At 41.2% G+C, this 14,123-nt stretch overlaps 2 protein-coding genes across 6 annotated transcripts; both read left to right on the forward strand.

Annotated features, from left to right (window-relative positions):
- Positions 1 to 67: 67 nt before the first annotated feature.
- Positions 68 to 2,899, forward strand: sart1 (spliceosome associated factor 1, recruiter of U4/U6.U5 tri-snRNP). Its single transcript, XM_085276453.1, has 2 exons — positions 68 to 227; positions 395 to 2,899. The coding sequence occupies exon 2, from the start codon at positions 402 to 404 to the stop codon at positions 2,709 to 2,711; it is 2,310 nt and encodes a 769-aa protein (XP_085132579.1). The 5' UTR covers positions 68 to 227; positions 395 to 401; the 3' UTR covers positions 2,712 to 2,899.
- A 1,347-nt stretch (positions 2,900 to 4,246) lies between these two features.
- Positions 4,247 to 14,123, forward strand: LOC146572377 (oxysterol-binding protein 1-like). 5 transcript variants are annotated; one of them, XM_085276457.1, is made up of 21 exons: positions 4,247 to 4,599; positions 5,386 to 5,556; positions 5,822 to 6,030; positions 6,161 to 6,323; positions 6,419 to 6,530; positions 6,623 to 6,821; positions 6,934 to 7,048; positions 7,135 to 7,198; positions 7,296 to 7,463; positions 7,554 to 7,799; positions 8,047 to 8,167; positions 8,386 to 8,489; positions 8,618 to 8,713; positions 8,994 to 9,178; positions 9,307 to 9,536; positions 9,719 to 9,757; positions 9,941 to 9,988; positions 10,502 to 10,540; positions 10,656 to 10,688; positions 10,818 to 10,856; positions 11,236 to 14,123. In XM_085276457.1, exons 2-21 carry the CDS (start codon positions 5,423 to 5,425, stop codon positions 11,376 to 11,378), a joined length of 2,487 nt encoding a protein of 828 aa, XP_085132583.1. In that variant the 5' UTR covers positions 4,247 to 4,599; positions 5,386 to 5,422; the 3' UTR covers positions 11,379 to 14,123. The 5 variants fall into 5 exon arrangements, with proteins under 5 accessions (XP_085132583.1, XP_085132585.1, XP_085132584.1 ...); XM_085276458.1 differs by lacking the exons at positions 10,502 to 10,540; positions 10,656 to 10,688; positions 10,818 to 10,856 and having other exon boundaries at positions 4,250 to 4,599; positions 11,236 to 14,122; XM_085276460.1 differs by lacking the exons at positions 9,719 to 9,757; positions 10,502 to 10,540; positions 10,656 to 10,688; positions 10,818 to 10,856 and having other exon boundaries at positions 4,250 to 4,599; positions 11,236 to 14,121.

A 14,123-nucleotide genomic window follows, 5' to 3' on the forward strand; every position in this document is an offset into this window, starting at 1 on the left:
ATATACACTCCCGCACGGCAGGCGGCGTCAGCCTTTGGCTGACGATCGCAGGAAGTGCGTTTTCAGGAAACAGCAACACTGTCGTACGCTGTTTTTTGTTCTTAAACTTACACGAACGTGGTGTGAGGTTATTTACACTGGCCTGAAGAAAACATACAGCCGACCATTCTAGTCCCTTACCGAGATTGGATTTTGAACGCAAATTTCAATCTTTGCCTTCGAACTACGTAAGTTGTGGCTTCGGTTAATGACTTAGTTTTCATAGCTTATGTAAGCTAGTTAGCAAGGGAAAGCTAACCGCTTTCCCGTCATCAATCAAATCTTAAAATTGTCAAAGCTAGCGGTTTTATTTTTCACTGCTTGCATTTTTAATTGTTGTTGTTGTAATTTTCAGATAAACGATGGGTTCGTCTAAGAAACATAAGGAAAAGAGCCGCGATAAGGACACAGAGGAGCGCCGTCGTGAACATAAGAAACATCGCCACAAGGAGCGCGACAGAGACACTTCGGACCGAGACAAGGAGAAAAGAAAGCGCTCCAGGTCCAGGGAAAGAGGCAGACGGGAGAGCCGTGGGAAGGGTGAAAGGAGCAGCGGGGAACCACGAGTGAAGAAGGAGAAAGTAGATGCGGGATATGAGGAAAGCAATACTGAAGTGCAGCCTCAATCTGCGAGCGGAGATGCATCTCTCAGCATCGAGGAAACAAACAAACTCAGGGCAAAGTTGGGTCTGAAGCCTCTGGAACTGAATGAGAACAAGAAAGAGCTTGGGACCAAAGAGGAACCCATGGTTGCAGAGACCATCAACCCCGTGGTCATCCAGCAGCAGAAAGAGATGAGAGAGAAGCTTGCAGCTTTGAAGGAAAAACGCAAACTCAATCTGAAACTGGGGAAAGTCAAAACCCTAGCTGAGGATGACTGGCTGGATGACACATCCTCCTGGGTCGAGAGAAGCAGAAAGCTGGCAAAAGAAAAAGAAATGGCAGAAAAAAGAGCCAAACTTCTGGAAGAGATGGATGAAGAGTTTGGTGTCAGCAATCTGGTAGAGGAGGAATTTGCTCAGATTAAACAGGATGCGTACACATCTCGAGATTTAAAGGGACTCATAGTGCAGCACAAAGTAGAGTCTTTCTCTGAGGGCCAGACTGTCATCCTGACCCTTGAAGACAAAGGTGTTTTGGAAGAGGAGGAAGATGTGCTGGTAAATGTGGGACTGGTGGACAAGGAAAAGGCAGAAAAGAATGTGGAATTAAAAAAGAAAAAGCCAGATTACAAACCTTACGAAGAAGAGGAGAGCGTTGACGACATGGTTTCATTTAAATCTCGCTCTGTTCTGTCAAAGTATGATGAGGAAATTGAAGGTGAGAAGAAAAAGAGCTTCCGGTTGAATACAGGTGGTTTTGCAGATGGAGAGCGAGAGCGCGAGCTCCAGGCCATGAAAGAAATGCTGCGAAATCAGGCCCAGTCCTTGGAAATGCCTGCGCTCTCTATCGCCTCGGAGTACTACACACCACAGGAAATGGTGGGCTTTAAAAAGACAAAACGTAGAGTGAAGAAGATCAGGAAGAAGGAGAAGACATCCACTGCAGATGACCTTCACCTCGATGACACCCGCAGCTCTGACTTTGGCTCCAGGACACGTGGCCGAGGCCGCAAACAGGAGGATGATGAAGACCAAGAAGTAAAGAAAGAGGAGAAGGTGGTGACGCATGAAATCCCCCTACTGTCTGACGACATCAGGATGGCAGAAATGGACATAAGCGACGATGAGGAATTTACCCCTCCTGAGCCAGCTGTAATTGAGGAGGATGAGGCAGAGCAGGAGCTGCAGAAGCAGTTGGAGAAGCAGAGGAAGCTGAAGCAAATGCAGCTCCTGAAAGACTCTGGGGCGAAGGTGGCAGAGCAGGTTAAGAAGCTTGTTAAAGATGACAATGAAGACGATCCTGACAAGAAGAACAACATTGTTTTCAATGCTACCTCAGAGTTTTGCAGAACCCTGGGTGATATCCCAACATACGGACTGTCAGGCAACAGAGAGGACCAGGAAGACATTATGGACTTTGAACAGGAGGAGGAAAAAGATGATGCTGGAGGTTCAGACTCTGACATGGATGAGAATGTTGGATGGAGCACAGTTAACCTGGATGAGGAACAAAAACAACCAGATTTCGCCACAGCCTCTGCCACCATTTTGGACGAGGAGCCCATCGTCAACTCCGGCCTCGCTGCTGCCCTGTTGCTGTGCAAAAATAAGGGTCTGTTGGAGACTCAAATGCAGAAAGTAGCACGTGTCAAAGCGCCAAAGGGTGCCCTGCCCAATGGCGACTACTGCATCGAGGACAAGATGGGCTTTGATGACAAGTACAGCCGCAGGGAAGAATACAGAGGCTTCACGCAAGACTTCAAGGAGAAGGATGGCTACAAGCCTGACGTCAAGATTGAGTACGTGGACGAGTCTGGGCGGAAACTCACTCCAAAAGAAGCTTTTAGGCAGCTCTCCCATCGATTCCATGGAAAGGGGTCTGGAAAAATGAAGACCGAGAGGAGGATGAAAAAGCTGGAGGAAGAGGCGTTGCTGAAGAAGATGAGCAGCAGCGATACTCCTCTGGGAACTGTGGCTTTACTGCAGGAGAAGCAAAAATCCCAGAAAACGCCATATATTGTGCTTAGTGGGAGTGGAAAGAGTATGAATGCAAACACCATTACTAAATAAGCATGAAATAAGTGTATTATAATTGTGTATAATTAACGTAGAAACATTCAAGTACATAGATAAAATACACCACACACATACACCACACACATACACATCTTTTAATTAATGTCTACGATTTAATGTCCTAGTTTATAGAAGCTGCATTGTTGTGTTGAAGAATTGTTCAATAAAATCAGTACAATTCAGAGGAAGTGTTTGGTTTTTCCTTGTGTTTGGAATTTACATGATTAATTCAGATCACAGCTATATTAAGTCATAAAAACAACAAAATTATTTCTCTAATATTGTAGGTTATTTACTTTACCACAAAAAAGATTACTGTACCTGTGAACTAGTGCTATATAAAAACCTGGATATATTGAATTGAGCACTGTGTGTTTAAAATGCCTTTTAGTTTCATGAAAGCTGTTTGAGTAGGGTCTGTAATTGTGCCCTGGCAAATATAGCAGGTGCATTTAATTTCAATATTTTTAATGGAAACTACATGACAGGAATTAATGCAAGCATAAGTGCATTATGGGTGCACACATTGACTAATTACCCAAAATATAACAATATAAACTCACTGGCCACTTCTTTTCAAATACTTGTTAATAAAAAATGTCTAATAAACCAATCAGATGGTGTAGACATACTTAAGATAACTTCCTGAATTTGAAAATGAGCACCAGAATAAGGATGAAGGGTGATTTCAGTGGCACTGGTGTTGGTACAAGACGGGCTGGCATGAGTACTTCAGAAAATGCTGATCTACTGTGATCTAGATGCAAGATCACATCTTTGGAATAGTGGTGTAGTAGGAGATTCACAAAGTGGATCTGCAGCAATGAAGATGCGGTCATGTCAATATGGACCAAACTCTGAGGAATGTTTTAAGCACTTTGCTCAATCTATGCTACAAAGAATTAAAGTAGTTCTGAAAGCAAAAAAGGCTCCAACCTGGAGGACTAAACTCTTAGTTATACGTTAATACATAATCTGTAAGTTCTCATATAAACTGGGCTGAAAGTCATGCTATACATACAACAATGTAGTTTGGATTTTTTTTTAAAGGAAAAGTAGATAAATGAACTTATTTTACATGCATAATACCATTCATATTGCTTTACACTGTAAACCAGAACAATACTAATGGGGCATAGCCAGTTGATTCAGATGTAAAGGTATTTATAAATATACATACCTTCTTTGAATTAGTATGAGAATGAGTATGGACATTAAGCATGTTTTCTTTACACTGATATAGCCTGCTTCTTTTTTGTCTGTGGAGAACCACAGACATTATTAGAGAGACAAAGACCCCTGAACTGAAACGTATGGGAGAATTCTACAATAGCAAAGATAGTATACATAGATACAGACATTCATACACTACGACAATTATAGTATAATAGTAATTATTTTTTGCATTATGTGATAAAATTATTTTTCAAACAAGGGATAAATAAAGTTTTTTCTCATGATCAAAAACGTCAGCAAACCGTTTTGTTGTTGTTGTTGTTTTTTAAGTTATTAAGTAGTGAAGATAATTTATGGGATGGTTAATTTTCAACTATAGAGTCTTACCAAATAACTTTGAGTCGTTTTTTTTTTTTTTTTCATTTTCACTGCAGGTAACATGTATGTGTAACATTGCATGTGACAAATAAAGGCTTGATGGATTGTATTACATTGAAAATAAGAAAACAATATCTGGATCTTCACAGGGCGTACAACCATTTACATCAACTGCCGAGAGGCGTTTAGATTGACTGGCGGAACTAAAGCGCACGGTTTAGATGCTGGTCGAACCCTATTTTGTTGCACAACCTGTAGCAAAGTGGTTAGCGAAGCAAAAACTAGCGAGCTAACGTCGCATCATCAAGCTCGATATGCCCGCCCATCGGTGAGTCTTGCAGCTATATTACATTAAGTTATGCATCGGATGGATGCATAGTGAGAGGGCTGCACGGTTTAAAACGATAATTGTCGACGTCTGCGGCGTGTCAGCTTTTCCAAAGCTTCCTGTTGTTTAGCTAACCGCAAGCTTAGTGACAGCGGGCAGAGTTTTAAGTAGCTTTGATGTGGTATTCGGGGTAAATTGACTATCAGTATCCATGCTGTTAATTTGACACTTCCATGTAATCCTACGAGACCAAGGGAACGGTTGAGCTCACTGTTATCGGCGCTGAGCTGTGTTTTCTGGATGTTTATTAGTTTCCTTCAAACGCGATAAAACTGTAGCGAAGCAGGTTATTGGAGTCGTGTCAGCGTCCCTCAGCTCGTTTTGTTTTCACTGGAAGGTGCCACGACAAGCCTAAAAGTTTCACGGAGCCAGAGCTAGTGCCAGTGTTGAGTCATATTTTTTTTTTACCTTTGACAAGCGTGGCTATGTAGGTTTAATTCTGATGACTCGGTAAACATAAACATAAGTGATTGCAGCCGATCTTAGTGGCGCAGGTTGAATCTGCTTCCGTTACCCGTAACGCATTGTGTCTTATATAGCCAAAGATTGATGAATTATATGGTTATAAGATGGTATAAACTTTAGGATGTAGTTACAATGTGTCTTGATTTACTGTAAGTGTGATGTCTTTATAGTGAGCTTGTATCATGCACATCATGTATCAAATGTGATGTGCATGACACAAACTTTACAGTAATGCACCTGTAAATGTTTTTCTCTCCACAGCCTGTAACATCACTCAGTGAAAGCACAGGCTGTTGTGATGTCAGAGCCAAAGTCCCCTACTCCGACCCCTGGAGACACATACAAGGGTTGGCTCTTCAAATGGACAAACTACATAAAAGGTTACCAAAGACGCTGGTTTGTTCTCAGCAATGGCTTGCTCTCTTACTACAGGTAAGTTATATGAAGAATACTGAAGCTATAATAATTTGCAATGAATTTACTCTATTCCAAGCTCAAAAAGAAATTGCAAAAGTATAGCTTAAAGAGGATCCATGCATTAAAATTTTATTATAAGTATGCCTTGTAATAAAGGCCTTTTTACAGGACAGCAACAGAACCACAATAACACCACAAAGCCATCTGAGCAGTACACATCTATAAATGTAAGTGATTTGCAAACTGCAGATTTGACTGCTGTTGTCGTCTCTGTCTTCAGGACTCAGGCTGAGATGGGTCACACATGCAGAGGCACCATTAACTTGGCCACAGCCAACATTGCTGTGGAAGATTCGTGCAATTTTGTGATTTCTAATGGAGGGGCACAGACCTATCACCTGAAGGCCAGCTCCGAAGTAGAGCGCCAGCGATGGATCACTGCTTTGGAACTTGCAAAGGCGAAGGCTGTCCAAATGCAGGCGGAATCTGGTAAGAGGGACTCTTACCAGAGGACAATGCAGGGGACTCCATAGAGAAAGCTTACAAAGCACCCAGAAGCAAACTCTTTCACTGAATTGTGTTTGTGTTGACTAATGACACTCTCTGTTTTCTTCCTTAGATGACTCAGGTGACGATTTCCCTGCAGTCTCGCCAAACTCAGGACAGGGTGGAGACTGCCGTAACACAGAAATCCAGTCTACATTACGCACACTTAACAGCAAAGTGGAGGATCTTGCCACCTGCAATGATCTCATTGTCAAGCATGGGTCTGCTCTCCAAAGGTAGTACTTACTAACAGACTATTATCCATTAACTAATCTTTTTTTTTTTTTTTTAATTACGCTTACCCATTAAAATCTTTATTTCACAATTTTAGGTCTTTATCAGAACTTGAAGGACTTCGTGTCGCAGTGGACATGGGAGAAAAGGTCAAACAAGTCACAGAGAGAGCCACGCTGTTCCGAATCACATCCAATGCCATGATCAACGTAAGTCAATCAAGCGTTAATAAAAGTTGAGCAAACAGCTCTCCCCCTGAGTGTGTTACTGATGATGTCTATTTTTTTGCGTGATCCTCTAGGCATGTAGAGACTTCCTTTCCATGGCTCAGAGCCACAGTAAGCGCTGGCAGAAGGCCTTACAGACTGAAAGAGAACAGAGGATACGTCTGGAGGAGACTCTGGAGCAGCTAGCCAAACAGCACAACCACCTAGAAAGAGCTTTCAGAGGAGCAACAGTTCTCCCCCCTTCATTCAGTAATCCTGCCTTAGGAAACAAAGGTGAGAGTCTTTTCATCATCGGAAATTCTTACTCTGCCACCTTCGTTACCGATCTGCTGAGGTCTGTCGAACCGTTAAGTTATTCAGTCTTCCAACTCTTTCTTCATTTCAGGGGGTGTTTCAGGGAAAGCCGATGCCAGTGACGAGGATGATGACAATGAGTTCTTTGATGCTATGGAGGAGCCAGCAGAGTTTATTACTGTCCCCGCTGACCCCAAATATCACAGGTACAAACTGATATTTTCTATTGTCAGACGTTTCTTTTCCTCCACATGTGTTTTGTTTTATACTTGACTCTTATCCTCTTCTACAGGAGATCTGGCAGCAACATCAGTGGGATCAGCAGTGAGACTGGGACGGATGATCAGTCGGTAAATGTGCGTTAAATTTTTATATCTAATTATTTTTGTATTAACTGCATTACCATATCAAAGCCACCTAACTCCTGATGATATTTTCTTTATCTTCCATCAGTTTGATGAACTTTCTTTGGCATCAAACCCAGAGTCTCCACAGCCGCTGGAGCTGGAGCCAGTTAGGCAAAGGCGAACTCGTATCCCGGACAAACCAAACTATTACCTCAATCTGTGGAGCATCATGAAGAATTGTATTGGAAAGGAGCTCTCAAAAATACCGATGCCTGTAAGAAATCTGTGCACACAACAGCGTCAATGTGACTTTTCCATTTAAAAATAATCAGAAGTGATGAGATGTGTCTCTGTGAATTTTTAGGTGAATTTTAATGAGCCCCTGTCAATGTTGCAACGTCTGTCTGAAGACCTGGAGTACTACGAACTCCTTGATAAGGCTGCAAAGAGTCATAGCTCTCTAGAGCAGATGTGTTATGTGGCAGCCTTCACAGTGTCTTCCTACTCCACCACAGTCCACCGCACAGGAAAGCCCTTCAACCCTCTGCTCGGAGAAACCTTTGAGCTCGATCGGCACAGAGAGTGCGGTTATCGCTCTCTTTGTGAACAGGTAGTTAAAAAAAAACAAACACACATTGTAAAACACAGAAATGGTCTACATTGCATTGTTTTTTCACAAATTATAATCGTTTTGATTCAGGTTTTACCTGTTTCCATTGCAAACATGCTTTATTTACTCATGTAGTATTTTGTCCTAGTCATGTTTGTTTTCTTAATGCACTCAAAGCCATTGTATAACTACAGTGACCATATGTTAAGCTTCCTGACTCTTCTCTCTCTTTGTTACCTCTTCTTAGGTCAGTCACCACCCACCTGCCGCAGCCCACCACGCCTTCTCTGAAAAGGGCTGGACCCTCAGACAGGAGATAACACTAGCCAGCAAGTTTAGAGGGAAATATCTCTCTATCATGCCTTTGGGTGAGTGCGTGTGTGTGTTTGTATAGCTGCAAACAAAGACACAGCATGCGAGAACAATACACCTGCTAAGCCTGATGTTTTTATCCAGTGAACACCGTCTGTCTTACACTACTGTAATTCACAATTTCAGTGTAGAATTTCATTTTTTCACTTTAGTTCATGGGATATATGGGATACGTTTCCATCACTTGCAACATCATTCCCTTTTCTCTCTCCAGGTTCTATTCAGTGTATATTTGAAAAGAGCAACAATCACTATTCTTGGAAAAAAGTGACCACAACAGTTCACAACATTATTGTTGGGAAATTGTGGATCGATCAGGTAATGCCAAAATGTTTTAGCTTAAACATTATGAAAACATTAGATGTTTTCATATGATGTTTTGATTTTAATCTGCTAGAGAACAAAACACGCAGAACATTTTCTTTCTTTATTTTGTCCTGTGCCAGTCGGGAGAGATAGATGTGGTGAACCACAAGACAGGAGATCGCTGCCACCTCAAGTTCGCTCCCTACAGTTATTTCTCCAGAGATGTACCGAGAAAGGTTGGCTCCTTTTTTTCCTTTTTCTTTTTTTGTGTTTGTTTAAATAAGATAATTTGAGTGAGGTTTCCTCAGGCAGTATTTTCCTTTCAAGATGATGTTATTACATCCACTAGTACATAAGTTGATTCTGTTGAGTCATCCTCATCCTCTTTCCTTCTGCATATGAGCCGTCATTTTCCCAGGAAACTTATAGGAAGCCTTTAATGGCAATGGTTTTATTATTTTCTCTCCTCTACAGCCTGCAATTAACATATCTTAATTAATTAATGTCTCCTTCTAGGTAACAGGAGTAGTAACAGATAAGGATGGAAAAGCGCATTATGTCCTGTCAGGAACGTGGGATGAGAAAATGGAGTTTTCCAAAATTATGCAGAGCAGTAAAGGTGAAAATGGCACTGAAGGCAAACAGAGGACTGTCTATCAGACACTCAAAGCCAAAGAAATCTGGAGAAAGAACCCGTTACCGTAAGTGTTTTAGTCTTAAAGCCTGGCGACGTTCAGAAGTGTGAACGTGTTCTCAAACATTTGGAGCGGAGCTGTTGTAAATACTGCTGCTCTTTACTTTTAATGTTTTTATATTGTTGAATTTGCAGGGAGGGAGCAGAGAACATGTACTACTTCTCCTCTTTGGCTCTGACTCTCAATGAACCCGAAGAGGGAGTTGCGCCAACAGACAGTCGGCGGCGACCTGACCAGCGGTTAATGGAGGAAGGCCACTGGGACGAGGCCAACGCAGAGAAACAGCGTCTAGAAGAAAAACAACGCAGCACCCGTCGAGAAAGAGAGAGAGAAGCTGTGAAAGCAGCCAGCTCACCTGAGGAAGGTAGGACGACGGAGAGCGAGTTTGTGTTTAGCATGGGTTTGATTTTTTTTTTTTGTTTTGTTTGTATTTGTCTTATATTTCTGTCTGATGTTGTGTCCATTCATCTTTTATCCATTTTTGTCTGTCTTGGTGTTTCTTGTCTTTCCTTTTTTTTTTACCCCCCCTCCTCTCTTAATGCTAAGCTGTCACTGAGGCTTCGATCAATGACTCGCCTTTGAAAAGCAAGTACTCAGCTTAGTCTCTTCTCACCTTTGGTGTGAACTTCAGACCGCACAATCAAAAGTGCACACACGAAATGTTTGTGCGTTCAGTATTAAGGTGCTCAGCATCCTCCTCTCTTAATAACAGCTTATTTATATTAATATGTCCCCCCCCCCTCCCCCGTTCCTTTCTGTTTCGTTTAGCTGATGCAAAAGAGCCTGCTCCTGCTTCAAGTGAGATTTCTGATGAAAGCAAGTATCATTTTACAGTTTTATACAAAGTGTACTTTTAAAGGTGCTTTGTGTGGCTTTTTTACTGAGCAAGTACCGTTTATGTCCACGGGGTGGTTGCTGGGTGCGTTTGCTGCTATCAGTGACTTCACAGCTCATATGTGTCATTTTGGATGTTCCAGTGATTTTCACTTCCTGGTTATAATGAACAAAACTATAAGTGTAAAGAGATTTTCACTCATTGTTAACTCATGTTCACATTTTAGACCAGCAAAGAGAAGATCTATAATCTAACCCTCTATAGAACCACCTAATCAGGTCAAATCTAAATGACCTATCAGTTCTTAAAGCACAATCAGTTTATTACACAAATCAACTTATTTCTTTGTTACGATTAGTCTGTTGGGCTTTTGTTAAATTTTTGAGCAGAAAATAATGCCTTAGATGCGACACATGGCACTTTTAAAATTTGAAGAAATCTTTTTTTATGTGGATTTTGGATGTGTCTTTATGTTTGTGCTGGGTTTTGCTCAGCTGACACTGAGGATTCCCCCCCTCATACACCTGTTGCATGCAAGTAGTCCATTTCGTTTTCACTCACTGTCATTTTCAAATCACAGCAGTTCTGTTATGTCTCAACTTCCAAAGAAGAATCATCCTTTTTTTGTTTTTCTTTTTCTTTTAATAGCCCCTTATGGACCGTCACTCTTCCCTTATATAAGCAAGTATTCTGATCATGATTTAATGCATAGCACCAGTATATCACATTTTCTAGTAATGTAGTTGAATCCTAATGACCAGAAAAACATCCAACTTCCACCATTTTCCTCTTTACAATTTGCTCTCTTAGTGGAAGGCAGGGAAGGCCCTTATGGAGCTCCAGCCAAAAGCAAGTAACATTCATTTCGACTGTTGTCCCATCTCTTAGGCCCTCTTAGAGTAGCTGTATACAGCTGTAGAGGCCTCACAACATTGTAGAGTGGCAGTTTGTCTGTGATTGACCAGCATCCTCTGACTCTGAAGCAGCTAGTGTGTTATTTGTGAGCCTGGTCCTCTCCAAGTGGTTATACAGAAAGAGCCCCCTGCATTTTGTTTGTATAGGATGCATCTGAAGATCAAGGTAATGCTAACATTTATTTGTTTCTCATGGGCAGAACTCTGAATGCATATCGGCTTAATTTAAGCATGATATGTAATCCTGGCTGAGTGGGGGCGGGTTAACCTTTACTGTAGCTTCTAAATTGAAACGTTCTTTTCTTTTTCAATAGGTGGCCATCCAGACACCTACCAAGCACTGTGGTTTGAGAAGATGGATGATCCTGTGTCCGGAGAAACGTTGCACATCTACAAGGGGGGTTACTGGGAAGCTAAGGAGCAAGGGAGCTGGGATATGTGCCCTGACGTCTTCTGAGCACAGCTGAACAATTTCCCCACTGAGGTGTACAAATGACACGATCGTTAGAGGGACCCCTTTTTCCTATCACATTAATTAGGAAATCCAGTTTGACATCAGCCTAGCCCGTCATCTGACCAACCTCCTTCAGCCCCTCCGTTCAGCAGGATCAAGGTCGGCTGGACTTCGCGTTTAAGTACACACGATTGCCTGTGTGGCATTGTAGTCACCCTGCAGCTGGTTGGTGTTCCTCCCACTGCCTCTCAAACCCTGAAGTTTAGCTTGGTTTTGGTCCACAGCTTCTTCCCAGTCCAGGGTTTTCTGATCCAGCCTTCAGGTTGCAGTTTGCAGCAGCTCTTTCTGAAAATGTCATTCTGCAGTTTCTTTGGATGTGCTATTGTTGGAAGGGTTATTGACCCAGATGGTACCTTTCGATATGAAAGGCTTGCTCTGATAGGTTGAGGTACTACCTAACATGATTAATGTATGTTTTTCTGCCACATTCCTGTTTGTTTTCCAAATACTCCAAAGCCTCCTCAGCACAAAACCACAGCAAGTCAAAGTTAAATCGCATCCTTTTATAATTCCCACAGTAATATCCACGTTACCATTTTCAGGCCACAAGTTTAGCTTTTGGCATTTTGGAGATAAATGAACATATGTTCGATACAGAGATACAGAGCCAGACTGATATAGGATTTCTAAGACTGATATACTGGCCTAAATTTGACACAGTGACCTTTTAATTTTCTTTTTGGGCACATAAACACATTTCCTTAACATTTGTTACATGTATTTATTTATCTACTCGTTTACGCTCTGCCTGACTATGCTCAGAGCATCTGGTTGTGTTTCTGTTGTGTTTCAAACACAGTGTAGCCAACAGGGAAGTGGACAAAGCGTAACATCAACAATCAGAATATTCCTTGTGTTTCTGTGTTCTGCATTTCATTCTCATTTATAGGTCATTCTAAATGCCAATACTGACAAATCGGCAAATAGCTGATATATCAGTCGGCCTCTAATGCAGAATTTGCCTTTGAATTTATAGTGATTTGTGGTGCTGCTTCAACCCCTGAAACAACAACTATGGAGGTATAATATAGCTATATACTAAGACTTTTAAAAAAATGGTTTGAACTGTCTTATTTTCCCCCATTCTAATACTCCTCCTATGCCCTGTAAGTACACCGCAAAGATCCAGAAGTATTTATTATAACTGTGCTGTCCCGCTTATTGGTGGAGTTACTCATATAAAACCTGAATATGGCTTCATACATCGTTCATTTCATACTACAGGAGTAGTAGAGTACTACTGAAATGGCAGTTACTGTTGCAGATGCATTTTTAGGTTGTCTGTGGTCACAGTCACTTAACCTCAGAAAACACTCTTTTTTTTGGGGGGGGGGGGCGTCTTTGCTCAAGAATTGAAACAACAGCTATGACATTTGCGTTTGTGACATTTGCATTGGGGAAAACTGCCCCACTTCTCAAAGCTGATAAATTTCAGATGTATTTTTCTAATTTAGCTTTAAAAGTTTCACTCCTGGTTTCACAGTAGATGTCGAGGCCATCCACGTGAGTTTGTGACTAAATTTAAATCAGCAGATCTGTGCGCTGAGTTGTCACGGAGCTGCGTGGAGTTTACTGCTAACTCGAGGATTTGCAAACTGAGGGCATTTGAAGCGAGTGGTTTGGCCTTTGTGGTTAACTTCAGACTTAGTGAGCATAGCTTTAATCTTGATTACAAATATGTGTGTGCTGTGAGTTTAGATTTTCTTTTTTGTTTTTTTTAAATAGCAATAACAGTGCCTCTGCTCCTACAAGAGGCACAAATTGAAATGCGGGGGTAGCGTTGAGCAAGAACACTAAAGCTGCACAAACCGACTTTTGTCTCGGTCTTTGCTGTTGTTTGTCTCGAGGTGGTGGACTGTGCAGGTGATAGAAAGTTTTAATCAATGTCATATTAAAGTGTACTTAAAATAAGCTCTACCAACAAAGATGACAAAAACAGCGCTAGAAAATGATTTCCGTGTGAATACACCAAATAGTGAAATAACTGTGATCATAAGTAGTTGTGTTGATGAAGAATATAAAAAGAGTGATGCACTTTTAAAGTTTTGTTTTGGGGTTTTTTGTGTTTCATTATCATTGTTTACTCCATATGAACATAGTTTCATTTTCTGAATCGAGGGCACCGTGTTACAACATGTAGCTCTTTAGCAACCAAGTTAGCTTTCAGTTTGAAATATTCGTCTTTATTTGTGTTCTGCCACCGTCATCTTCACCGAGGCTCTGCGAGCTATTTAAAAACACTTCTTTATAGAATAGGTGTACAGATTTGTGTCCTCTGTTGTTTTTATTACATGTAACATTTCTGTTTCTGTGTTCGTTTGAATTGTGTGGTTCTGTCATTTCATCTTTATGTTTCTAGTTTTTTTTTCTGTCGGTTTCCACCAGTTTCATCACTTTGTTCCAGCTAGTGTGGTTTTTTTTTTTTTCCTCCTTTTTTTCTGACTGTCCTCATCTACAACTGTCCAAAGCTCAGTTGGTCAGATTTTGATGTTGGCTATTGAGATATTTGTGTGAGCTTGTTCTGGAAACTTTTCCTAAACCATGTTCAATAAAATATGAAATGAATTACAATTCTAAGGAAACTTTTCACCTTTTTCTGTCCTTTTGATGGAGTTTTTAAAAGGATTGTTTTAGACTGTGGCTGGATTAAAGTCTGAATTGAGATGAACTGCTTATCTTTGGTATTAA

The sequence above is a fragment of the Mchenga conophoros genome, linkage group LG6 (assembly GCF_057382185.1).
Source record: "Mchenga conophoros isolate Kocher_MC1m ecotype Shallow Benthic linkage group LG6, M_conophoros_male_GT1.1, whole genome shotgun sequence".
Classification (NCBI taxonomy): Eukaryota; Metazoa; Chordata; class Actinopteri; order Cichliformes; family Cichlidae; genus Mchenga; species Mchenga conophoros.